Source organism: Pipistrellus hanaki, assembly GCF_964339955.1.
Source record: "Pipistrellus hanaki genome assembly, chromosome: 1".
NCBI lineage: Eukaryota > Metazoa > Chordata > Mammalia > Chiroptera > Vespertilionidae > Pipistrellus > Pipistrellus hanaki.
In genome coordinates, this window is record NC_140503.1 from 59,987,595 (window position 1) to 60,013,623 (window position 26,029).

The window sequence follows — 26,029 nt, forward strand, 5'->3', positions numbered from 1 at the left end:
GCCTCTAGTCTTTTATAATCTTGACATGTTTAAAGTGTTCTGGTCAAGTATTTTGTAGAATGTCCCTCAATCATTTGATGTTTTTTTGTTTTTTTTTAATAAATCTTTATTTTTCATATTATTACAATTGTTTCTTCTCTCTCCCCCCCCCCCCCAATAGCTCCCTTCTATCCAGTTCCCCCCAACTCTCTGCTCTTACCTCCCCTCCACTGTCCTCATCCATAGGTGTATGATCTTTGTCCAGTCTCTTTCCATAACCCCACACTCCTTTCCCCCTGAGAATTATCAATTCCCTCCCATTTTATGCACCTGATTCTATTATATTCACTAGTTTATTCAGTTCCTCAGATTTTTAATTCACTTGATTTTTAGGTTCACTTGTTGATAGATATGTATTTGTTGTTCATAGTTTTTACCTTTACTTTTTTTTCTTTTTCCTCTTCTTAAAGAATACCCTTCAGCATTTCATGTAATTCTGGTTTGGTGGTGATGAACTCCTTTAGCTTTTACTTATCTGTGAAGCTCTTTATCTGACCTTCAATTCTGAATGATAGCTTTGCTGGGCTAAGTAATCTTGGTTGTAGGTTCTTGCTGTTCACTACTCCCTTCTGAACTGTATAGTTTCTGTTGAGAAATCAGCTGATAGTCGTATGGGTGCTCCCTTGTAGGTAATTAACTGTTTTTATCTTGCTGCTTGTAAGATTCTCTCTTTGTCTTTTGCCCTTGGCATTTTAATTATGATGTGTCTTGGTGTGGTCCTCTTTGGATTCCTTTTGTTTGGGGTTCTGTGCACTTCCTGGACTTGTAAGTCTATTTCTTTCACCAGGTGAGGGAAGTTTTCTGTCATTATTTCTTCCAATAGGCCTTCAATATCCTGCTTTCTCTCTTCTTCTGGCACCTCCATAATTCTGATGTTGGTACACTTAAAATTGTCCCAGAGGCTTCTTACACTATCTTCAACTTTTTGGATTCTTTCTTCTTTTTGCTTTTCTGGTTGATATTTTTTGCTTCTTTGTATTTCAAATATTTGAGTTGATTCTTACGTTCCTCTAGTCTGCTGTTGGGTCTCTGTATAATATTTTTTATTTCAGCCAGTGTATATTTAATTTCTAAGTGGTACTTTTTCATATCCTTTTTCATATCCTGAGGGTCTTATTAAATTTATCGGCCTTTTCTAGGAAATTCTTTAAAAACCTTATAACGGTGGTTTTGAACTCTATATCCAGTCATTTATTTTCCTCCATTTCTTTTGTTTGTGATCTGTTTCCTTGTCTCCTCATTTTTGCTGCTTCCCTGAATTGGTAGGGTAGCTTTGTATTCTAGGTGTCCTATATGGTCCAATGGATTGCCTCCCAGTTACCTGAAACCACCCCTATGTGGAGTATGTGTAGAGCCTTGTTGTGGTTAAGTCTTGATTGTTGTTGGTGTCATTGGGAGGAACTGACCTACAGGCCAATTGGCTGTGAGGACCTGCTGTGTCTATAATGGAAGAATTGCTGTGCTGGAGACACATTTATGGGGCAGGACTTGTTTCAGAGGGGCTATGGTGTTCACTGAGTCTGCTTCTTGAATGTGTCCCTTACGAGAGTAGTTGAAATCTGGTGTTGTCTCACACAGACCACTAGATACACTAGCTTCTGGATCTCCAATGAGGTGCAGGTCAGCTGCTATCTGAGGCCACCCAGCAGGAGTTATAGCGAGAACTACAGTTTTCTCCTCTTTGCTTGGGGTTTGGAGGTTTTGGAACTGTCTGACCAGAGCTGCAGTTTGTTTGGTTAACCTGTGATAGGGCATGCCATTTATATGCAGAAGCTGCTGCATGGAGCTTGGGTAGATTGTAGATTGTACAGGTCAGAGTCTCAGGGCATCACTAGGCTAGGGTGTGGCAAGCAGCAATGGCTGCCAGTCAGCCTTCTCTGCATTTCTGTGTTTCCAAGTCCCCTTGTCTTACACCCCAGCACAGTAAACAATGATTGCTGGGTGCACCTCTGCAAGAAAGTCACCCTCACTTTCTGACCAAATGGCTGACAGTCCAGCTTCTCTCTATAGGAGTTTGGGTCCCCAGCGTCTCCCCAGAAACTGGATTTCAGAGTAATTGGGAGCTTGTCTCCACTTGGGTTGAAAAAAAGCAGCGCACCCAGTGGCCTGATTCTTGCACTTCTGTACCTCAGCTTTTCAGTGCTTGTGCATGTCTCAATGCTCTTTTCTCTTTACTTCTAGTTGTAGAACTTCCACTCATCCAGCTTTTCTGTGGTTCTGAGTGATAGACATTTTGTCTTTTAGTTGTAGTTTTGAAATTGTTGTGTGAGCCAGCAGTTTGGGTGTTTATGCCACCATATTGGTTTTTCCATTTGATGTTTTCTTATGATTATATTGCAATCATGAATTTTTAAAAGAATACCATAAGGTGAAGCACTCTCTCAGTATATCCTATCAGGGAGTATATAATAGAGATACATCTTATAACTAGTGGTGTTAACCTTGATCCCTTAGTTAAGGTGATGTCAACCAGGTTTTCCACTGTGAAGTTAACTATTTTTCCCTTTATAATTAATATATATTTGGGAGGAGACATTGTGAGATTATGCAAATATCTTGTTTTTCCTCACAATTTACTCCACTAATTTTAGCATTCATTGGTGGGTCTTGTTTTTAGTAATGACTACTGTGATGTTCTATTTCACTCATACCTCCCATTAATTGGAATTCTTTTGTAAAGAATTGTCCTGTCTCTGAAGTGAACATAAAAAAAAAAAAGATCCAAAGCAGGGAGGCATGGAGCAGATTGACATACTTTGATAAGGGGGTGGGGGAACAAGAGATAAACCAAAGAACTTATATACTTACTAGAGGCCTGGTGCACAAAATTCATGCACTTGTGGGAGTCCCTTAGCCTTGCCTCTGCCCTCTTGCAATCTGGGAGCCCCGGGGGGATGTTCAACTGACAACTGGGAGTAGGCCTAAGCTCTCAATCAGATATCCTTAGCACTGCCACGAACTCCCATCACTGCTGCTGAGCTTGCCAGCTGGGAGCCCAGCTTAGGGCTTCTGGATGAGCATTGCTCCCCTGTGGAAGTGTATTGACCACCAGGGGGCAGTTTCTGCATTGAGCATCTGCCCCTTGGTAGTCAATGCATTTCATAGTGACTGGCTGTTCTGCCATTCGGTTGATTTGCATATTGGCCTTTTATTATATAGGCTATACATAGTCCTGTGGTTGGCAAACTGCGGCTTGTGAGCCACTTGCGGCTCTTTGGCCCCTTGAGTGTGGCTCTTTCATAAAATACCACGGCCTGGGCAGTCTATTTTGAAGAAGTGGCATTAGAAGAAGTTTAAGTTAAAAAAAATTTGACTCTCAAAAGAAATTTCAATCGTTGCTCTGTTGTCTAATGAGTTTGCCGACCACTGGCATAGCCTATGGACATGGGCAATAGGGTGGTAAAGATGTGGAGAGTGGGTAGAGGCTGGGAGGAGAAGGAGAAGGGAGGAGTAAATGGGAGATATCTGTAATATTATCAACAATAAAAATATATTTTAAAAAAATAAGAAAATGCCGAAACTGGTTTGGCTCGGTGGATAGAGCGTTGGCCTATGGACTGAAAGGTCCCGGGTTCTATTCTGGTCAAGGGCATGTACCTTGGTTGTGGGCACATCCCCAGTAGGGAGTGTGCAAGAGGCAGCTGATCGATGATTCATTCTCATCGATGTTTCTAACTCTCTATCTGTCTCTCTTCCTCTCTGTGAAAAATCAATAAAATATATTTTTTTTAAATAAGAAAAAACATTTAAAAATTAAGATAAAATAAACTCTTTGAGTGGAAGCAGGAAGTTCATCACCATCGAACAGTTCTTTTAAAAATATATATATTTTATTGATTTTTTTACAGAGAGGAAGGGAGAAGGATAGAGAGTTAGAAACATCGATGAGAGAGAAACATCGATCAGCTGCCTCTTCCTACGGGGTATGTACCGGCAACCAAGGTACATGCCCTTGACTGGAATTGAACCTGGGACCCTTGAGTCCGCAGGCTGATGCTCTATCCCCTGAACCGAACCGGTTAGGTCCATTGAACAGTTCTTAGCCCTTATAATATGGGCCAGGAATGAGTGTAGTAGAATTAATTTAAAAAAAAAATATTTTTTTATTGATTTTTTTTACAGAGGGGAAGGGAGAGGGATAGAGAGCTGAAAACATCAATGAGAGAGAAACATCGATTAGCTGCCTCCTGCGCATCCTCCACTGGGGATGTGCCCGCAACCAAGGTACATGCCCTTGACTGGAATTGAACCTGGGACCCTTCAGTTTGCAGGCCAACTCTCTATCCACTGAGCCAAACTGGATTTGGCAAAATTAATTTTTAATTTTAATTTTTTATTGATTTGAGAGGGAAGGAAGGAAGGAGGAGGAGGAGGAGGAGGAGGAGGAGGAGGAGGAGGAGGAGGAAAAGGAGGAGGAGAAAGAAACCATCAATTTGTTATTCTACTATTTATGCATTTATTAGTGCCCCAACTGGGGATCAAACCCAAAACTTTGGCATATTGGGATGACACTCTAACCAACTGAGCTACCTGACCAGGACTAGAATTTATTTATTTAACAAATCCTTTGTTTAATACCACGTGCCAGTAACTGTTGGGTCTCTGCATAATATTTTTTATTTATTGCACTTAGGGTACAATAGGGTGTAAGCTCTGCTTGAGAGCTTATAGACCAGTCTAGTGTAAGATGATACTTACGTTTCGCTATTGAAGACTGCAGGAAGCTGCAGGAATGACATAGCTAGATTCCTCTAAGTAGCTATGATCTTACAAAAGTCTTTATAGGACCAAATAAGAACACTTATCTGACTGACCTATATGCCTATTTTTTATCCTCTTTCAGTGAGTTCAAACTGGACCTCCTCCCCTCCATGTCTGTATCTATCCCTCAACACCTCTAACTAGAGGTCTTTGCTGCTTTACTTCCTCCTCTCAAATCTCACAGGTTTCTCTTGTTGACGAATCATAACATGCAACTAAACAGGGAAAGGAATTCTGGGAAATTTGTTCCAGTTTAGCTAAACTGACAAAGTTCAAAACCACCACCCCTCATTTTGACCAATACACTTAAAATTTTTTTTAAAAATTTAATAAATATTTATTGTTCAGATTATTACAATTTTTCCTCTTTTTGCCCCCCATAGCTCCAATCCAGCCGGTTCCCACCCCACCCAATGCCCTTAACCCTCCCCCCCTCCACCACTGTCCTTATCCATAGGTGTATGATTTTTGTCCAGTCTCTTCCCATATCCCCAACACTTTTATTGAAATGTTCTTCTTTGGCTTCCTGACACCACTGTCTTCAAGTGTTCTATTGGATTGCTTCCCTTCCACCTTTTTGCTTGCCATCTTCTTCCCAAACTTTAAATGTGTGGTCCTCAGCCATTTTTATTTTTATTTTTATTTTTATTTTTTTGCTTAATACTCTACAAACTCTAACTAGTTTCATCTAATTTTATGGTTTCAATTGCTATGGTTTTGTACACTAATGCCTTATAATTCCATTTTTTAGCCCAAACCTCTCATAGAAACTCCAGGGGAAAATATGCGGTTGTCTGTCCTTAGGAACTTTATTTGTAACTAAAGGCCCAGAAGTGCATTAAATTCGTGCACGGAGGGGAAAAGGGGGTCCCTCAGCCCAGCCTGCACCCTCTTCAATCCAGGACCCCTTGCGGGATGTCTGACTCTCTGGGATTGAGCCGAAACCAGGAGTTGGACATCCCTCTCACAATTCGGGACCACTGGCTCCTAACTGCTCACCTGCCTGCCTGCCAGCCTGATTGCCCCTAACTGCTCCCCACCCCCCCACCAGCCTCATCACCCCTAACCGCCTCTGCCTGCCAGCCTAATCGCCCCTAACTGCCCCCCTACCAGCCTGGTTGCCCTCAACTGCTCCTCCTGCTGGCCTGGTTCCCCTCACTGCCCCCTCTGCTGGCCTGGTTACTCCTCACTGCCCCCTCTGCCGGCCTGGTTGCCCCACACAGCCTGCTGTTTGGTTGTTACTGTGAGGGCATCATGACCAATTTGCATATTACCCTTTTATTAGTATCGATAGCCTGATATATTTGCTATACAACCGAAGCACTTCACCCTCAGTTGGCACATAGTATCAATCCTTGGCAGACAACAGGATTGCTTAGCCAACTACTTACTACATCATCATATGAACTACCAAGAATTTTCCATCCTAGGTTAAGGTAGTCCTCATTGTTCCTCTCTCTGCTTGACTCAGCTAGTTCCATACCTGTTTTAAAGGTTTTTCCACTCAAGACACTACTTGGAAACAATTTCTTTATGAATTAAGACTCTTTAACTTCAAATAAAAGAATTCATGTTGGGCTACTTTAATAATAATAGTAGTAACATCTAGTGCATGCTTATTCTGTATCAGTGCCTGGTGCATGATGCGTTGAATGAATGCCAGTCACTGTGCTAGTACTTTAAAGGCATTACTTAATTATTACAACTCTATACGCATATTTCTCCTTTTTATGGAAAAGAATACTATGATGCTGAGAGGGTCTGAAACTTCCCTGTGACACTGAGAGGATCTGAAACTTCCCCAAGCTACACAGCTATTCAATATTGGGTCTAGAATTTAATCTATGCCATTTTGTTTTTTTGGCTAGTGCGGGGGTCGGGGGGGGGGGGGGGAAGGATAATTTATTATAAGAGATTTTTTCCAGAACAAGTGCAGAAATTCAGGTGGATTGCAAGATGGGCTGGAACCAGGAGCTAGAGAGCTGTTGGAAAACCATGCAATATTCTCTGATTGTCCTCTATACTTCTCAGACTATATGTGGGAAAAGGAAAATATTGGTAAAGTGATGCAGGTCATTTCACTGGTCCCAACTTTTGGCTCACCTTGGAAAATTCCAGCACTGCCCTCAACTCCTTTTGTGGCCTGGACCAACTCATTCTATTTCTTTGGGCATTAATTTCCTCATTTATAAAATGAGACTTTTTTTATTTTTATTTTTTATTTTTAACTAGAGGATTCCTCAGGTTCCTCCCAGCTCTAAAAGTCTATGCTCCTAAGTAAACCATCTAGAGCAGAGATGCATTAATAATGGATTTGAAGGTGTGGGTTTGGGGAATAGAATAGAGGAGGGTTCTAAGGAAAGGGACAGAATAATGGTTTGAGAAGAGCCTCAGTGTTGAATTACTGTTTAAAGCTGGTATCAGGTGAAGACCTTTGAGGATATATAAATGGGGGACAGAAGAAACTTCTCACCCTGACACACCAGTCCAGACCAAATTATTTTGAATGAGATCTCTGATCTCTGAACCCCCCCCCATCTCTCTCTCTCTCTCTCTCTCTCTCTCTCTCTCTCTCTCTCTCTCTCTCTCTCCACAAGGGTCGGGAGGGGGGTAGCCCCTTGCACTGAGGTTTAATCTGGTTTACCTCTTTTCTTAGCTCAGACATTTTTTTCCCTTTATGCCCCCAGACTTTTCTATAGGGCTTTTACTTAGGTCACAGTAAGAGAGCCGAAGGGCAGTCCCAAACATCTGGATAGCTTAATGAGCAAATTGCAAACAACTGACCAGCTCTATTTTCTTATCCATAAGATGAGCGGTTTGGTCTGTGTGCTTTCTGAAGTCCCAGCCAGCTCTTAGCATTTTGTGGTTCTGGGTACTGAATCAAAAGCAGACATCCTCTTCCTGAACGCTCCATCCTTGGACCAGAACTTTGTCTTCATTCCTTTTCTCTGTGTACACCTGGCTTCCAAGTCCCTTTCTCCCAGGCCCCCTTTCTTCCTTGATTCCCTCAGATCTTACTTGCCTTTTAACTCTTGTTGAGCCCCCTTTATTTTCTTATATTTTTCAGCAGAGCCCCCCTTTTACACCTTGGGTCTCCAGGTCTCCATCTCTGTGTCTGTCTACTCCTATTTGTATCCTGGCTCCTCACTGAAGCTGTCCCCTAGGGCTCCTCCCCGTCCCCCCACCCCCTCCCGGGATCCCCTATCATCCGTCTCTCTCACAGAAGCACACCTTTCTCTGAAGCCAAAGGATCAGGTTAGTCAGTGGCTCAGGTGACAAACCTGCTGTCAAGTTACAGATATTGTTTCCTGAAAGACCACACTACAGTGTCAGTGGAGACTCCGGCTGCCTGCAGTGCCTGCCCTTACCTGGCCATCCCACACGAGGTGAGAATAACCGGAATTCACCTCCAGTCCCCGTGCTCACCTGGAAACATGGCTCTGAGCCCCTGGCCCCTGCTGCTACTGCTGCTGCTGCTGTCCTGTGCAGGTGAGAGGAACAGTGAGCAGTGCTGGGGGATGGTTGCTGGAAAAAGACATAAGAATGCGGAGATTAGCTGGTTAGGTAAAAGATAAGGAAAGGGGCAAGGAAAAGGGGCAGGGACTGGAGCGAATGGGGGAAATGAGTTAAGAAAGGAGTCCAAGACTTAATGTAGGCTGATGAAAAAGACCCAGTCCCCTGTCTCCCTCACCTCATCTTGAGATCCAGGGCTGGGATTGGGGTCCAGGCCAGGACTGAGTCTGGGTTCTAGGCTCTTACCCTTTAGTGACCTCCAATTTCTCTCCTTACAGTGACTCTGGCCCCTACTGGGCCTAAGTCCCAGGACCACGCTCTCTCCCTCCTGAAGTCCTTGTTCTCCACTCTGGACCAGGCTCCCCAGAGGAACCTCAGCCGCTCTCGGTTCTCTGCATTCCTGGCCAACATTTCCTCCTCTTTTGAGTCTGGGAGGATGGGGGAGGGACCGGTGGGAGAGCCCCCACCTCCCCAGCCCCCTGCCCTGCGGCTCCATGATTTCCTAGTGACCCTGAGAGGCAGCCCGGACTGGGAGCCAATGCTAGGGCTGCTGGGGGATGTGCTGGCACTGCTGGGACAGGAGCAGACGCCCCGGGACTTCCTGGGGCACCAGGCAGGCGTGCTGGCTGGACTGGCAGAGGTGCTTCTGGGAGCTGTAGTTCCTGGGGGGCCTCCTACCCCTACCCGACCCCCATGCACCCGCGATGGGCCCGCTGACTGTGTCCTGGTGGCTGACTGGCTGCCTTCGCTCCTGCTGTTGTTGGAGGGCACACGCTGGCAGGCCCTGGTGCAGGTGCAGCCCAGTATGGACCCCACCAACGCCACAGGCCTGGACGGGAGAGAGCTCGGCCCCCACTTTATACAGGGTCTGCTGAGTTTGCTCACCCCGGTGGGGGAGCTGGGCTCTGAGGAGGCTCTTTGGGGAGGTCTGCTGCGCACCGTGGGGGTCCCCCTCTACGCTGCCTTCCAGGAGGGGCTGCTCCGCGTCACTGACTCCCTGCAGGATGAGGTCTTTTCCATTCTGGGGCTGCCAGAGCCTGATGCCAATGGGCAGTGCCAGGGAGGTGAGTGCTGCTGGAGCCGGGGTGGGCTATGGCAGGGCAAGAAGGGAAGAGATTGGGGTAGTCCTCTTTCTTACTCTTTCCCTCCTAGGCAACCTTCAGCAGCTGTTCCTATGGTAAGTAACAGGCGTGGAGTTGTGGGGATTGGGCCTGGAATCGGTCAGCTTCCAGAGCAGAGAGGAAACTGACGGGAGGAGTGTGGTTTGGTGGTTTTGGAATGTGACTCTGTTGGTTTCGCAGCTCTAGGTCACATTCTCATTCTGTACCTCAGTTTCCCCAATGTGAAATATGGGAAGTACTAGCTACCGCAGAGTTGTTGCAAGGGGTTAAATGAGTTGACACTGTAAGTGTAAGCCACATAGAATGGCTCCTGGCACACAGGCCTTAATGAATGTCAGTTAATGATGATGGGACGTGGGAAATAAAGGACAAGATCAGATTTCTCCACCCCTTACCATTTTAGTACAACAGTGCCAGAGCACAATTAGACATGTTCAGTTGGTGGGCAGACTTCCTGATTGAGGCCAACTGAGGGTTGTGTTTAAGCTATACAAAAGCATATAAAAAAAAAAAAAAAAAAGGAGGAAGAAAGGGCCAGAAAGACAGATGGACACCAACTGGGCCGTGTTATTAGGTGACTTTGTCTTAGCAAGACAGACCTCTCTCCCTTTTCCCCGAATCCCAGCATTTTAACCTGTAACACCTATACTCCCGGGAACCTCCCTGCAGGGCTCTGGCCACGGCCAGACTCTTCAGCTGGGGGAATGTAAACTGACCAGATCCTGCCTGCTCCTCCCTCTCCATCCAGGGGCGTCCGGCACAACCTCTCCTGGGACGCCCAGGCGCTGGGCTTTCTGTCTGGATCACCACCCCCACCCCCCGCCCTCCTCCAATGCCTGAGAACAGGTGCGCCTCTGCCCAGGGCTTCCCAGCCCTCTGCCCACCTCAGGACTCGCCAACGGCGCGCCATCTCCGTGGAAGCCCTCTGCGAGAACCACTCCCCAGGAGCACCCTACACCATCTCCAACTTCTCCGTCCACTTGCTCTGCCAGCTCGCCAGGCCCGCCACCCCGGAGCCCCCTCCCAGCATCACCGCCATCTGCCAGACAGCTGTGTGGTATGCACTCTCCTGGGCACCAGGCGCCCAAGGCTGGCTGCAGGCCTGCCATGACCAGTTTCCCGATCAGTTCCTGGAAGCCATCTGCACCAACCTCTCCTTTTCAGCCCTGTCTGGCCCCAACCGCCGCCTGGTAAAGCCGCTCTGTGCTGGCCTGCTCCCGCCCCCCACCAGCTGCCCTGAAGGCCTGCCTCCTGTCCCCATCACCCCAGAGATCTTCTGGGGCTGCTTCTTGGAGAATGAGACTCTGTGGGCCGAGCGGATGTGTAGGAAGGCCAGTCTGCAGGCTGTGCCCCCCAGTAACCAAGCTTGGGTTCAGCATGTATGCCAGGGCCCTACCCCAGATATAACTGCTTTCCCACCCTGTCACGTCGGGCCCTGTGGGGAACGCTGCCCAGATGGAGGTAATTTCTTGATGATGGTATGTTTCAATGATACCATGTATGAGGCCCTGGTGCCCTACTGGCCCTGGCTGGCAGGCCAGTGCAGAATAAGTCGTGGGGGTAATGACACCTGCTTCCTAGATGGGCTGTTGGGCCCTCTTCTACCCTCTCTGCCACCACTGGGACCGTCCCCACTCTGCCTGGCCCCGGGTCCCTTCCTGCTTGGCATGCTCTCCCAACTGCCACGCTGCCAGTCCTCTGTGCCGGCCCTTGCCCACCCTACACGTCTGCATTATTTTCTGCGCCTGCTGACTTTCCTACTGGGTCCAGGGGCCGGAGGGACTGAAGCCCAGGGGATGCTGGGTCAGGCCCTGCTGCTCTCCAGTCTCCCAGACAACTGCTCCTTCTGGGATGCCTTCCGCCCAGAGGGCCGGCGCAGCGTGCTGAGGACAGTTGGGGAATACCTGGAGCAGGAGGAACAGCCCGATTCACCAGGCTCCGACCTCACTGACAGCTCGAGCTCTGAAATAAGCAAGAGGGAGCTGCTGGCCTGTTTCAGCGTGAGTGATCTGCCAAGGGCAAAGCCCCTGGAACAGAGGGTAGAGCCTCCCAGGGAGTTCTCTGATACTGAGAGGCAGCAGTAAGCATGCAGCTCTGGAGCCAGACAGTCCTGTGTGCACCTCTTAGTTCTATGATCACCTTGGACAAGTTATTTAACCTCTCTGAGCAATATTTTTCTCGTCTAGACATGGGGGAGAATAATGGTGCTACACTTTTAGGGTGGATGTAAGGGTTACATGAAATAATGCATGCTGTGGGCTTAGCACAGTGCATGATAGAGACATAGAATAACTGTTATTTCATTTTCTTTCTGATTCTTTAACACTCCCTCTCTCTGCTCCAGAAAGGAAAGGGATCAAGTTAGAAAGCTTCAGTTCTGTCCCTAGAGAGTGAGGCTTGGAGGTTGGCAAAAAATAGGAAGATGAGGCAGAAATAAGAAAAATTCAGGGGAAGTATGAATTAGAAGCCTTGGGTTCTAAGTTCGATTATGCCACAGATTAGTGTGGTCTTTGGCAAGTAACTTAATTTAGCTTTTTGGGGGCTTCAGTTTCTTCTCTGTAGAGTGAAGGGGCATAGCATGCCATAATTCATTGAGTGAGTGCCTGTCATGTATAAGGCACTTTGCTAGGGTCTGTAGGGTATATAAAGATTTCTTACTCCATGTCAAGGCCCATTTTTCTCAAGCACGAGGACCATGAAGTGGGATTAGATAGACTCCTAGTAATTTGGTTCAGATCTACAAGTATTTATCGAGCCAACAATAGACCTGGCTTGGAAGAGGACATAGGAGATGTTAGAGACATGTCCCTGACCTAAAGGAGTTGAATATCTGAGGAGACACACGTACTGGCTTCAGATGAAGAACAAGCATCCTAGCGAGTGGAGTTGGACTGCCTGAGGAAGCTGCAGGAGGGGCAGAGAAGACAGCTCTCTTGGCATCTTGTCTGTCTCCCCCACCCAGCCTGTGCTGTGGGATCTGCTCCAGAGAGAGAAGAGTGTGTGGGCCCTGCAGATTCTAATGGAGGTAACAGACGGAGGGGCTCTTGGGTGGACTGAGTGACAGCTGTGGCCTGAGGTCCCTGCCTAGGGAGGCCATACTCACCATGACTTCCTACTCCCAGGCATACCTGCACATGCCCCCAGAAAGTCTCCAGCACCTGGTGCTTTCCGCGGAGAGGGAGGCTGCTCAGGGCTTCCTGACACTCATGCACCGTTCCTGGTCCCAGCTGCAGGTGGGCATAGAGGGGCAGAGGAATGGGGGTGAGGGGGTGAGTGGGGCAGGGATCTTTAAATCAAGAGCGCTGGAGCCGAGTGTGCAGAGGGCTTGCTCCAATGGAAAGAGGAGTTAGGAGAGGAGATAGCAAAGATACTGAGCATTTTCAGAACAAGCATCCATTCCTGTGCCCCCACAGGTACCACCATCTGAGGAGCAGGCCCTTGGTCGCCTGACAGCTTTGCTGCTCCAGCGGTACCCCCGCCTCACCTCCCAGCTCTTCATCGATCTGTCACCACTCATCCCCTTCTTGGCTGTCTCTGACCTGATGCGTTTCCCACCATCCCTGTTGGCCAACGACAGTGTGTAAGGACCTCATCTCAGTCTTTTTGATCCTGTCAGGGTCTGGCCAACCCTACTTGCTTCGAGCAGCTCCTTCTAGAGCTCCTCTCTATTAAAACTAGGGAGTTTCCTTCCTGTCCATGGCAGTGGACTTCAGAGAACAGGGGACAATTTGAAACAGGGCTGAGGGTTAAGACTCACTACTTTCCCCAGCCTGGCTGCCATCCGGGATTACAGCCCAGAAATGAGGCCTGAACAGAAAGAGGCTCTGGCAAGGCGACTGCTGGCCCCTGAGCTGTTCGGGGAAGTGCCTGCCTGGCCCCAGGAGCTGCTGTGGGCAGTGTTGCCTCTGCTACCCCACCTTCCTCTAGAGAACTTTCTGCAGCTCAGCCCTCACCAGGTATGAGAATCATCTTTACTTGACTAGTCCATGGTCTACTAGGTGGGCCTGGAGTCAGAAGCATGTCTCCTAGTGAGCCATTTCCCTGCAACTGTCCCATAGTGACCCCAACACAAGCTGACCCTCCCCATCTCAGATTCAGGCCCTGGAGGACAGCTGGCCAGCAGCAGGCCTTGGACCAGGACATGCCCGGCATGTGCTGCGCAGCCTGGTGAACCAGAGTGTCCAGGACGGAGAGGAGCAGGTGCGCAGGTGAGTGGTTGTGGGAACAGTGATCAAGGCCAGAACGGAGAGAAGCAGGTACTGCTGTCATGATGGGTTAAAGTGCTAGATAGGAAGGGGCAAGAGAGCAGGCAGGGGCCCCAGGCAGTGTAGGGCTCCAGGAGAGGCCTGTCTATGGCGCTCCCCTAGTTTTATGGCATTTCCTAGTTTCGTGGACAGAGTGCCTACTCCATGTGCCCACCTGATCCCTGCCTTAGTACCAGCCTCAGTGATCAAATGAAGACCAGCTTCGTGTCCTCTTCAGGCTGGGGCCCCTCGCCTGTTTCCTGACCCCTGAGGAGCTGCAGAGCCTAGTACCCTTGAATGATCCGATGGGACCGGTAGAACAGGGGCTGCTGGAATGTGCGGCCAATGGGACCCTCAGCCCACAAGGACGGGTGAGCCCCTTGGCAAAGGCCTACCAGTCTCTAGGATTTCCCTGGGTCTCTGTAGAGGACTTACCCAATCATCTCAACCAAGCTTGAACACAGTGGTGCCAGCCCTCCCCAACCCCCCACCTCTGCCACCTCCGTTCCTTATATTATTCTTATCCGTTACCACCTCCTCTTGACCCTACCTTTCCCATAGTGACAGACCTATGCCACTCCAAACATATCCTTTGACATCCTGAATCCAATCTGTTCCTGTCCCATCTTTGGTCCCAAGCCCTAGTCTAGGCCCTGAGCAATCAGATGTAGTATTAGAGAGGTTTAAGGTTCACCTGTCTTTTCTCTTTATTCCCAAACCTTCTTTGGTTACAGGTGGCATATGAACTTCTGGGGGTGTTGCGCTCATCTGGAGGGGCTGTGATGAGCCCCCGGGAGTTGCGAGTATGGGCCCCTCTCTTCCCTCAGCTGGGCCTCCGCTTCCTGCAGGAGCTGTCTGAGCCCCAGCTCAGAGCCATGCTTCCTGTCCTGCATGGAACCAGTGTCACACCTGCCCAGGTGGGCCGATCTCTCTCCCCAGCATCCATTTCCTACCCTCTGGAATGCCAGTCAAGAGAATTTCATGCAGGAATACCGTCAGCCTCCCTGAAGCTTCCTATTCCTCCTTTCCAAGGAGGACTCCCTCGTCCCCATTCTTCAGAAACAGCCAGGAGCCAGGCTGGTTCCTGGGGGCAGTAGAGAGAAAGCTGGAAGTTTTGGAGGGCAGATCTTGCTTGGGACCTGGCTACCAGAACCTGAGAACTGTTGTTTCTTGTCTCATCCCACCTTAGGCTGCCCTGCTGCTTGGACGGCTCCTTCCTGGGCACGAAGTAAGTAGCAGCAACTTTTCAACGCCTTGAGAGGTCTCTGTGCTCCTTTCCCTGGATCCCACATCCGCCTCTTCCTCCCTCTCAGCGCCCCTCATTCCTGCTGCCTGGCTGCACTGTGATTGTTGACTTCTCCACCGCCCTGCCCCTCTTCTTCAGGCCTCTTGTCTCTCTTGCTCCCCAGCTGTCCTTGGAGGAGCTCTGCTCCTTGCATCCTCTGTTGCCAGGCCTCAGCTCCCAGACACTGCAGGCCATCCCCACGAGAGTTCTGCTCGGGGCCTGTTCCTGCCTGGCCCCCGAACTGTCACACCTCTCAGACTGCCAGACCGCAGCGCTGCTGCAGACCTTCCGGGTATGAGAACAGTATGGAAGCTGAGACAATCGGGGCTGTGGGCTCTGGTTGGGAGGCGGTCATCTTCCCGTGGCCAGGGAAGGCCTCCCATACCTCCCCTCTTCCTTACAAACACCCGGTGACATACACACCTACTTCTCCTGCAGGTGAAAGATGGAGTTAAAAGTACGGGTACAACAGGTGCCGGTGCCGCTGTGTGTATCCCTGGTCAGGTATGTGTGGGATCTCCCGACTAAGCTCCTCTCCATGTCCCAGAGCAATTTCATATGGCTGGTGCTGCCTCACGCAGTCCCCAAGCTGTGGACCTCAGAGTTCAGGTTAGCTCTGTATCCACTAAGACATTAGCTGCTCTCCCCAGTTCCAGATGCAGGACAGTATAACCCATACTGTTCTAGAATAGCAAAGCCAGAATGACCTGAGAAACCTTCCAGGCCTACTATTCCACTTTGGAAAAAGAGACCAAGCCTCAGAGAGGCTAAGGGACTTTAGTTCATCAGGTGTCTAAATAGCTGCACACTTGCCCACAATCACCATCCGTGTGAGGGCTCTCCGGTATGCACTGCTACAGTGGCACATACCATTCCGCTCTGATTCTAGACTTGCCCCTTCCTGCCCCCATGGCTCCCCTTCTTCTCTGAGGGCTGAGTCCAGACCCTCTCACCTTTCACTACACTGCTACACCCATCCCCACTGGCAGCCCGTCCCCACCACTTGGCCAGACTGCCTGCTTCCCCTGCTTCCACTAAAGCTGCTGCAACTGGACACTGCGGCTCTTCTGGCCAACCGAAGGCGCTACCGGGAGCTGCCCTGGTCTGAGCAGCAGGTAATTCTCCCCACTTATTCCACAACTCCCCTCTCAATCTGTCCACCTTGTTTACTTTTCCTTTAGCCCTTGATCTGGCCTCTTGTTCCCTAGAATCCTGTAGAATGTGACTGGTGGGGCCCACAGGGTCAGAGGCAGGACTGGGTCCAAGGCATCTTAGGTCTTTGGGCAATATCCCTGCTGGGAAGCGGTTCCTCTTTCTGTTTCTTGTAGGCCCAGTTTCTCTGGAAGAAGATGCAGGTGCCCACCAACCTGACCCTCAGGAATCTGCAGTGAGTGACTTGTGTTGAGCACTCACATTTTTAAGTGCTTACCATGTTCCAGTCACCATGTGGTATGCAGTGGGGATGCATGATGCATGGTCCCAACCTGTGGGCTTTCTCCTGGCTCCTCCTGCACTTACTCCCTGCTCTCCCACAGCGCCACCCCTATCCCAAATAGATCTAAGGGATTTAGAAGACCCAGGTTCAGGTCTCTGCCCTGTTATCTATTTTTGATTTTGGGAAAGTCACTTATCCTCTCTAAGCGTCAGTTTTTTCCTTCTATAGGATGGGAATGAAAATGGTACCTACCTCTCAGGTAGTTGTGAAGATTAAATGAGATAAGGTATCTAAGGTACTTAACACAGTGCCTGGTCCAGAGTAAGTTCCCAGTAAATATTTGCTATTATTAGTTTAATCCACATGTGTCAAACACAAGGCCCGAGGGCCAAATCCAGCCCGCCAGGCCTTGCAATGTGGCCGGCACCGCGCTGTCATCACTGCACTCCGCTGTCAGTTTATGACATTGTCAGTTTATGACTGTTCAGTAAACCATTCGGCCCGCGATTTAGGCTGGATTTTAGATTTTGGCCCCTTCTCTGATTGAGTTTGACACCCCTAGTTAATCCAAAGTGACTTCACAGCCACTGGCCAAGCAGGAATAAGTAAATATCACTTACCTGCACTGCAGTAAAAAAAAAACCAAAACAAAACAAACAAAAAAACCACTGTGGCTTCAGAATGTGAAGACATGGCTCTAGTCTCAGTTGACCACATTTCTACTAGAATGATGTTAAGAACATTTGACCTCTGTACATCTTTGTTCTCTGATGAATAGTGGTGATGTTGTGGGGAGCTAATGAGACTATGTATGGGAAGGCATTTCTCAAACTCTAAATTACCATAAGCAAATATCTGTACTTGTGTTGAGAGTGTTGATATCAAGGAGCAGACAGGCTGTGCATGTGCTGAATGAACATCTATGCACTCACACATCCACAGGGCTCTGGGAACCCTGGCGGGGGGCATGTCCTGTGAGTTTCTGCAGCAGATCAACTCGATGGCAGACTTCCTTGAAGTGGTGCACATGCTCTATCAACTGCCCACTGGGGTTCGAGGAAGCCTGGTGAGAAGGGTGTTTGAGCATTAAGTGGGAGCAGGGACTCTAAATATAGAACCCAGCCCCCACACTCAGTTCTGTCCTGCCCTGCTTCCCCCACTGTCCCACAGAGGGCCTGTATCTGGGCGGAGGTACAGCGGAGGACGGCAATGCCAGAGCCAGAGCTGACTACCTTGGGGCCAGAACTGAGTGGTCTAGACACCAAGCTGCTCCTGGACTTACCGTAAGTGCTACGACTGGAGAGTCTGGATCCTTAGAAAACTCAATCTGGAGTAGAAGCTCTGCCCTTAGAATACGCCCTAGAGGTGTTGGTTTTCTGTCTGGTGGTTCCTTGAAATCAAGTACAGCCAGAGCAGGAGATTCTATTCAAAGTTGCTCTTGAGTATCATCTGGTTCCCAGAACATGGCCCCAGCATTGCACAACTCAGGGTGGCAACACTGTGATGTGACCTGCCAAGCTATCTGAGAATAACCCAGGCCACACCAATAGAGGCAGAGTATCTGGAAGGAGGGAAGCAGCAGTCCAATTCTACACCAGAGGATTTTAGTCTCTTAGAGCTCTCTGTGTTCTTAATGTGTTCAGAGGGGTAAATAAAGAGAAAATCTATGAAAAATGTGATAGATGCCTTCAAATACCCCAGGGATCCCTGGCCTGCGGGGCTCCGCGGTTAGAGTGTTGGTCTGTGTACCAAAAGCTCCGGGGTTCGATTTCCAGTCAAAGGCATGTATCTTGGTTGCAGGTTTGATCCCCAGCCTTGGCCGGGAAGTGAGAGGCAACCAGTCAATGTGTCTCTGTCATATTGATGTTTCTCTCTCTCTCCCCATCCCTCCCTCTCTAAAAATCAATGGAAAATGTTCTTGGGTGAAGATTAACAAAAAAATAAAAATAAATAAAATTTTAAAAATACCCCAGGGCTATCAAATAGAAAGCAGATTGATATGTTTTTGAATGGTCTCATTGGGCATGACTAGAAACAATGAATGAAAATCAGATTTTTGCAAAATATAAGGAAAATTGAAATAGTAAATTCTGAGTTATTGGAGTGATTCAAGTCTGGGTCTGGATGGTCCCATGGCATGAGTATTGTAGATTCAATATTCATGGGCTGAATGAGAAAGGAAATGGGGTCTCTTCTCAACTCAGAGATTCTGACCCCAATGTCATCAGAACTGTAAGCCAGAATAGGAAAAGTCTGATATTATTCTTCTTGGGGATGAAATGATGGTAAAAGCAGGTAATCTCACCTTTCATTTTTATAGGTCTTTTCACAGAGTTTTGGCCCTCGTACTACTTAGTTCCAGAAATGGCAAACCCAGATAGAATACACAATGTCACTTCTGATTGGGCAAAAATTTCTCTATCTGTCTATCTATCATCTCTCTCTCTCTCTCTCTCTCTCTCTCTCTCTCTCTCTCTCTCTCTCTCTCTCTCTTATTAAATGCCATCTAAATCTATTTAAATATGTTGGTTCTTGGAGATAATTTAGGGTCTGGATGAGGTCAATGATGCTGAACCATTACTGAGAAGATCCAAGTTCCTAATTTGTGAAAGAGAATGTGAAAAATACCTATTTTAATCCTAGCCAGTTTGGCCCAGTGGATGAGTGTCAGCCCGCAGACCAAAGATTCTGGTCAAGGGCATGTACCTTGGCTGCAGGCTCTTCCCTGGTAGGGGCACATGCAGGAAGCGACCAATCGAATTGATGTTTCTCTCTATCTTTCTTTCTCTTTCACTCTCTAAAAGATCAATGAGAAAATATCCTCTGGTAAGGATTAACCAAAAAACCTAAAGCCCCCCAAAAAAACCCACTTTTACCCCCAGCTTTTGTCATAAGAATCAAATGAGATAGTACCTAAGAGAACTTTGTAAATTGTATAGTGCTATACAAAGAAGAGGGGACCACCTTCGGCAAGTAGAAGAAGGGTGGCCCTGGAAAACAAGAATTGGAAATAAGACCTCACCAACTGATCTCTGTGAACTTCATTTTAAAAAAAATTTATAAAATAAGGAAAGTTTTGTAAGTGGTACTTAATATTCTTGGCTTTTGATTCAATTATGCAAGGTAGGATTATTTGTCTTTTTTCTTTTCTTTTCTTTTCAGGAAGACTAGAAATATGTCATTCCCTCTGTTCTCTCCCTTCAAGCACTATGATGGGAATTGGACCCGGGGCTATTTAACATCAGTCAGGGCCACAGAGTTTGATCTGACGTTACCTTTTGTCTGGGAAATGTGGCATTCTATGGTCCCGTCTCAATTTGTCTCAGTTCCAATGCCCATGTTATCAAATTGCTATAGGGTCCGATTGATGGACAGACTGTCCAATGAATCCATTATGTTGGTGGTAGAGCGGGTACGAGCTGCTCCAGAGCAACTGCTGGCACTGACCCCACTCCACCGGGCAGCTCTGGCAGAGAAGGCACTACAAAATTTGGTAAGAGTCCACTCTACCAGACTCAGAGCTGAGCTGGGGCAATTCTTATCCCTCAGACAATGCCCTCTATCTTCTAGTCACACTTTTGCTGCTTATGATTCTCATCTTTAAGGCCCTAGACCACATGTGTCAAACACAAGGCCCGCGGGCCAAATCCAGCCCGCCAGGCCTTGCAATGTCGCCCACACCGCGCTGTCATCACTGCACTCCGCTGTCAGTTTATGACATTGTCAGTTTATGACTGTTCAGTAAACCATTCGGCCCGCGATTTAGGCTGGATTTTAGATTTTGGCCCCTTCTCTGATTGAGTTCGACACCCCTACCCTAGACTCTAGATCAGTGATTTTCAACCAGTGTGCTCACGAACTTTTTAAAATATACAATAGCTGATTATTTAGTCAGAATCACAGATCTCTTTTCCCTTAGATTGTCAAATAAAAATATGACAACAGCCAATATAACAATAGCCATCTGGTGTGAATGAATCAACATTATACCTATTTTTTGTCAGATTGGCAAAAAATAGAATATATTTTTGGTGTGCCGCAGAATTTTAGAATTAGTTTATGTGTGCCATGAGATTGAAAACTGTTGAAAATCGCTGCCCTAGATCTATCTCTTGGTTTCATATTTCTTGTCCACAGCCCTTGGAGTCCAAGAAATTCCTTGGATTTCTCCTCCCAGTCTTTTTGCCTGCTCTTATCTGAGCTTATTGTTTAAGAAAATGAACATCGTGCTAGCTTCGGCAGCACATATACTAAAATTGGAACGATACAGAGAAGATTAGCATGGCCCCTGCGCAAGGATGACACGCAAATTCGTGAAGCGTTCCATATTTTTAAAAAAGAAAATAAAAGAAAAAAAAAAAAGAAAATGAACATCATAGAGTCTTGAGTTAGAAGTTGGAGGGAGGAAATGTCACGGTCTTGGTGTCTTGATTAGAGTCTGGTCCTTTGAGTCAGAGGTGCATTGTCCTAAGGCCTAATGCCCCCTCTTCAGGCTCCAAAGGAGACAACAATCTCAAGGGAAGTGCTGGAGACATTGGGCCCCTTGGTTGGATTCCTGGGGACAGAGAGCACACGAAGGATCCCCCTACAGATCCTGCTGGCGCACCTCAGTCAGCTGCAGGGATTCTGCCTGGGAGAGCCATTTGCCGAAGAGCTGGGATGGCTGCTGGCACAGGAGCCTCTTCTTGGGTATGGACATTTGAGAACTTCAGAGCCTCTCAACCATCGTCATCAGTGGTAGCCCATCAATATGTGTGAGGTCCCTTGGAGCCCTGAGTCCCCAATCCTACTATGTCTTCTAGTCCCTTTCCTTTTCCTCATAGTTCCTTCAACATCCCAGCTCCTGATCTTCTTCTTACCTCTTTGCCCCCTTTCCAGGAAACCAGAGTTCTGGAGCCAGGATGAAGTAGAGCAAGCTGGACGCCTAGTATTCACTCTGTCTACTGAGGCGATTTCCTTGATCCCTAGGGTGAGGTGAAGGAACAAGGGAGGGAGTAAGAACAGAGAAAGGGGACTGGTGAGCTGGTTCTGGAAAGTAAAGGCCAAGGAGGTTGAGGGCAGAGATTGTGAAGCCCAGATTTGGGGGAGACTGTTAAAAAGAGACAGGTCTTTGGAATTAGAGCTGCAGCGGTTGGCCCTGACCTTCCCAGGTCTCCCCATCTCCCTTCCACTTTCCCACACAGGACGCCTTGGGCCCAGAGTCCCTGGAGCGTCTCCTAGAGAAACAGCAGAGCTGGGAACGGAGCAGAGCTGGACAGCTGTGTGTGGGGCCACAGCTTGCTCCCAAGAAAGCAGCTTTGGTAGCTGGAGTTGTACGGCCCGCTGTAGACTTTCTCCCAGGTGAAACTCCCCAAATACTCACACTTCTGGCAGGCTGAACAGGAAAGAGTGTACAACAATGCAATCAGAAGTCAGCCTAGGACACCTCCTGTCCTATTCTCTTACCCCTGATAACAGCTGTCTCTGCTCTCGGCTTGGCTAAGTGTGGTGGAGCTCTCTGCTGGGAAAATGTTTAGGATATAGGAAGGAGCCCCTGTGGGGCTAGGGACCTGGGTTCTAATCTAGATCTTCCATGAAATCCTTAGGCAGCACCCTCAATCTTCCATCTATACAGTGAGGGGATTGTTCTCTCCAGTCACTTGTTCTGATATCCTGTGTGTCTTATACTTCTCTCACTATAGTAATCCCTTGACTCATAGTGCTCACATTGACCAAAGTTTGGAGGGGTCATTCCATCTATAGGTAGCTTTCTATAAAATAGTATCATATTTTAATACTACACTGACCCAGGCCCTACCTTCCCCCTTTAGAACCTGTGCCAAATTGTGCAGATGTACGGGGGACATTTCCAGCAGCTTGGTCTGCAACTCAGATTGCAGAGATGGAGCTCTCAGACTTCGAGGACTGCCTGGCACTCTTTGCAGGAGACCGGGGACTTGGGCCTGAGGAACTACGGGCAGCAATGAGCATGGCAAAACAGGTTAAGGATGGGAGACCAGTGGGGTTGGAGATGAAAAAACGTGGGAAAGCTGGTTGGGTGTGGTGCAGGACAGAAGTGAATGGATGCTGGGATGAGAGGTTGGGGACTAGAGATCAAAGAATTAAAGGGTTTGGTACATATATCAATGGAATATTACTTGGCCATAAAAAAGAATAAAATCTTGCCATTTGTGACAGCATGGATGACCTAAAGGGCATTGTGCTAAGAAAACAAGTCAAACAGAGAAAGACACATACCATATGATTTTACTTATATGTGGAATCTAAAAAGTAAAATAAATAAACTAACAAACCAAGCAAACTCATAGATACAGAGAGCAAGTTGATGGTCCTCAGATGGGTGTGTGGAGGGGAGTAGGAAGACAAGTGAAAAAGGTTGAAGGGATTAAGAAGTACAAATTGCCAGTTACAAAAATAGTCACAGGGATATAAAGTACAGTATAGGGAATATAGTCAATAATATTGTAATAACTGTGTATGGTGGCAGATGGATACCAGACTTATTTGGGTGATCACTTTGAAAGCTATATAAATGTCTAATCATTATGTTGTGCACATGAAACTAATATAATATTGTATGTCAACTGTAATTGAAATTTTTAAAAAAGTTTTTCCTCCCCCATCCCCCTGCCCCCAAAAAGGTGGGTTTGGCTCTTAAGTAGAAAGTCAGAAGGGATGAATATTGAGGAAAGAAAACTAATGCAATTGGGTAGAGGGACTAGAGCAGTGGTTACCAAACTTCAGTGTGTGTTAAAGGCATCTGGGGAGCAGGTGCTTGAAATGTCGATGCCAGGGTCCCATGCTAGACTCACTGAGGATGGGTCTGGGCATCTGCATCTTAACAGAATCTCTGGTGAGTCTGGTGCACATAACAGTTTAGAACTCATGGGCTGGAGTCTGCTATTTTCCTACTGAGACTCTAGAATCTTCCAGTAACAGCTTAGTCAGAGGAACTTTATTCCAACCCTTTCATTTTATAGTTGAGGAAACTAAGACACAGAGAAGGCATGTGATTTTCCTTGACTTACACAGCTAAGGCCAGAGGCAAGACTAAGACCCAGCATTCGGACTCCTAGTCCTCTGCTTTTTCCACTCACGTTATTCCTCTCTTTCTCCACAGTTGTGGGGTCCCCCGCGGGGATTTCGTCCTGAGCAAATCCTGCAGCTAGGTCGGCTCTTAATAGGTCTAGGAGAGCGGGAACTACAGGAGCTAATCCTGGTAGACTGGGCAGTGCTGAGCACCCTGGGGCAAATAGATGGCTGGAGCTCAGCCCAGGTAACACCTTCCTTCCTTCCTATTACCTTCCAAGCACTCATCCCACAGGCCAGGCCTCTAGGTTATTTAAAGCCCAAGAATTTTTTCCTGTGACTATGAAAGGCCATTCTTTCTATCTTTTCTTAATACTCCATACTAGTAGCCTTGGAAACGCTGTGATTTATTCACTCTGAGGTCCTGGACACATAATATTTCCTGCTGCCTCTTTTCCCTCTTTTTCTGGGTCCTCAACCTTACTCATGGCTGTTGGATCTTCAGGTCTTCTTTATTTATTATTTAAAAAAAATCTTTATTGTTGGAATTATTACATATGTTCCCTTTCCCCCCCATTGACCCCCTCCAGCCTGCCCCCATCACCCCCCCACCAGACCTTCACCACCCTATTGTCTGTGTCCATGGATTATGCATGTACACATACAAGGTCTTTGGTTGATTACCTCCCACCCACTCACCCTCCTCCACCTTCCCTCCAAGATTCTGCACTCTGTTCCATGCTTCCATGTCTCTGGATCCACTCGGTTCTTCAGTTTATTTTGTTGGATCTTCAGGTCGTAATAATGCAAGAATATACAGACCCAGAGATAAGGAGGTCAGACTGTTGGACCTCAAAGAGGGGTGGGGATAAAAGGGAGAGATCAACCAAAGGACTTATATGCACGCATATGAGCCTAACCAGTGTCAAGGACAATAGGGGGGTGGGGGCATGAGTGGGGGTGGGGGTGGGAGATTGGAATGGGGGTTGAAGACAAATATGTGATACCTTAATCAATAAAGAAATTTAAAAAAATAAAAATTAAAAAATAATAAATAAATAAATAAATAAAAATCCGATGAGGATTAATAAAATAAAAAATAAAAAAGAATATAATCTAGTAGCACTTATCACTTCCCCATCCATTAATTCTCCATGAATTCTCTCATCCTATGTCCTCCACCCCTACCCCAGCTCCGAGTTGTGGTCTCCAGTTTCCTGCGGCAGAGCGGCCGACACATGAGCAACCTGGATTTCCTTCACCTGACTGCACTGGGTTACACTCTCTGTGGACTTCGACCAGAGGAACTACAGCATATCAACAGTTGGGAATTTAGGTCACCTGTGGAGGGAGGGTTGTGGGTGGTGATGCTGAGGTAAAGGTGGGCTCACTGCGGGAGGGAAGGATCACAAAGAAGTGGAGGAAGGGACCTCACCTGAAGCCATCTCTATTCAGATCATCATAGCTGAATCTTTCTCCCTTCTCCTCACTCTTCCACAGCCAAGCAGCTCTCTTCCTGGGCCACCTGCGTTTCCAGTGCTCTGAGGACCAACTGGAGGTTCTGGCCAAACTCCTTGTGCTGCCTGGTGGTTTTGGCCCAGTCAGTAACTGGGGGCCTGAGATCTTCACTGAAATTGGTACAATAGCAGGTACAGGGGCTGGGTCACTGCTGGTGTTTGTTGTCAGATGTTGGTTTCCATTCCATGGGTGGAGGACTGCTCTGGAATTCTCAAGGTGGGAGTCTGGGAGTTTAGGCAAGAGGTTGGTGATGTGTTGGGGAAGGTCTATGGTTGGAAGAAGTCTATAAGTTTGAAGAGAAGGGAAGAGGCCAGTCTAAGACAACTTTTGGATGCCCATCCCACTTGCTTTAACAGCTGGGATCCCAGACCTGGCCCTTTCAGCACTGCTGCGGGAACAAATTCAGGGCCTTACCCCTCTTGCCATTTCTGTCATCCCTGCTCCTAAATTTGCTGTAAGTATTGATGGATTGGAGTGTGGAGTGACCACAAGAGAAGCAGAGCCCAACACAGGATACACTGGATATACTGATTCCTGCTTCCAAACCCAGGTGGTGTTCAGCCCCACCCAGCTATCTAGTCTCACCAGTGTTCAGGCCGTGGCTGTGACTCCTGAGCAAATGGCCTTTCTGAGTCCTGAGCAGCGACGTGCAGTTGCATGGGCCCAGCATGAGGGGATGGAAAGCCCAGAACAGCAGGGTGAGTTCTTAACTGCACAGCTTGACCCTCTCCATTTCCTAACCCAGAATCTGACCCCTAGTTAGGTGCTATCTGACTTAGAACCAACCCAAGAAGATCCCTGGAGTGAAGGGGTATACAGACAGATAGTTTACAAGTATCAATAGCTCCTGGGGAGCATAATTGTGACATTCCTTCCATTCTCTGTCTCATCGTAGGTAGAAGCGCAGCCTGCGGCTTCCAGAACTGGTCACAGCCCTCCTGGATCTTAGCATTAGCCATCTGCTTCCGTGGCAACCTGTTATGAACCTGTCTCTGCAGTTAAAGAGTGACTGTTGGGAAAGAAACCTTAAGCCATAGTGAATAAAGCGAAAATGGAATTATATTCTAATTTCTTTCAGAAAGCA

General features: G+C 47.7%; 1 protein-coding gene across 1 annotated transcript; it reads left to right on the plus strand.

Annotated features, from left to right (window-relative positions):
* Nucleotides 1-8,234: 8,234 nt before the first annotated feature.
* STRC (stereocilin) lies at nucleotides 8,235-26,013 on the plus strand (the record flags this gene model as incomplete). The annotated part of the gene is made up of 29 exons (XM_084898015.1): nucleotides 8,235-8,289; nucleotides 8,592-9,377; nucleotides 9,466-9,490; nucleotides 10,183-11,434; nucleotides 12,397-12,459; nucleotides 12,557-12,667; nucleotides 12,848-13,014; nucleotides 13,204-13,390; nucleotides 13,527-13,642; nucleotides 13,917-14,049; nucleotides 14,413-14,595; nucleotides 14,868-14,906; nucleotides 15,088-15,255; nucleotides 15,402-15,467; nucleotides 15,953-16,078; nucleotides 16,292-16,350; nucleotides 17,341-17,464; nucleotides 17,569-17,681; nucleotides 19,756-19,891; nucleotides 20,891-21,087; nucleotides 21,277-21,367; nucleotides 21,582-21,738; nucleotides 22,209-22,378; nucleotides 23,519-23,674; nucleotides 24,621-24,763; nucleotides 24,928-25,076; nucleotides 25,302-25,399; nucleotides 25,496-25,643; nucleotides 25,841-26,013. 29 exons carry the CDS (start codon nucleotides 8,235-8,237, stop codon nucleotides 25,927-25,929), a joined length of 5,307 nt encoding a protein of 1,768 aa, XP_084754141.1. The 3' UTR covers nucleotides 25,930-26,013.
* Between the last annotated feature and the right edge of the window lie 16 nt (nucleotides 26,014-26,029).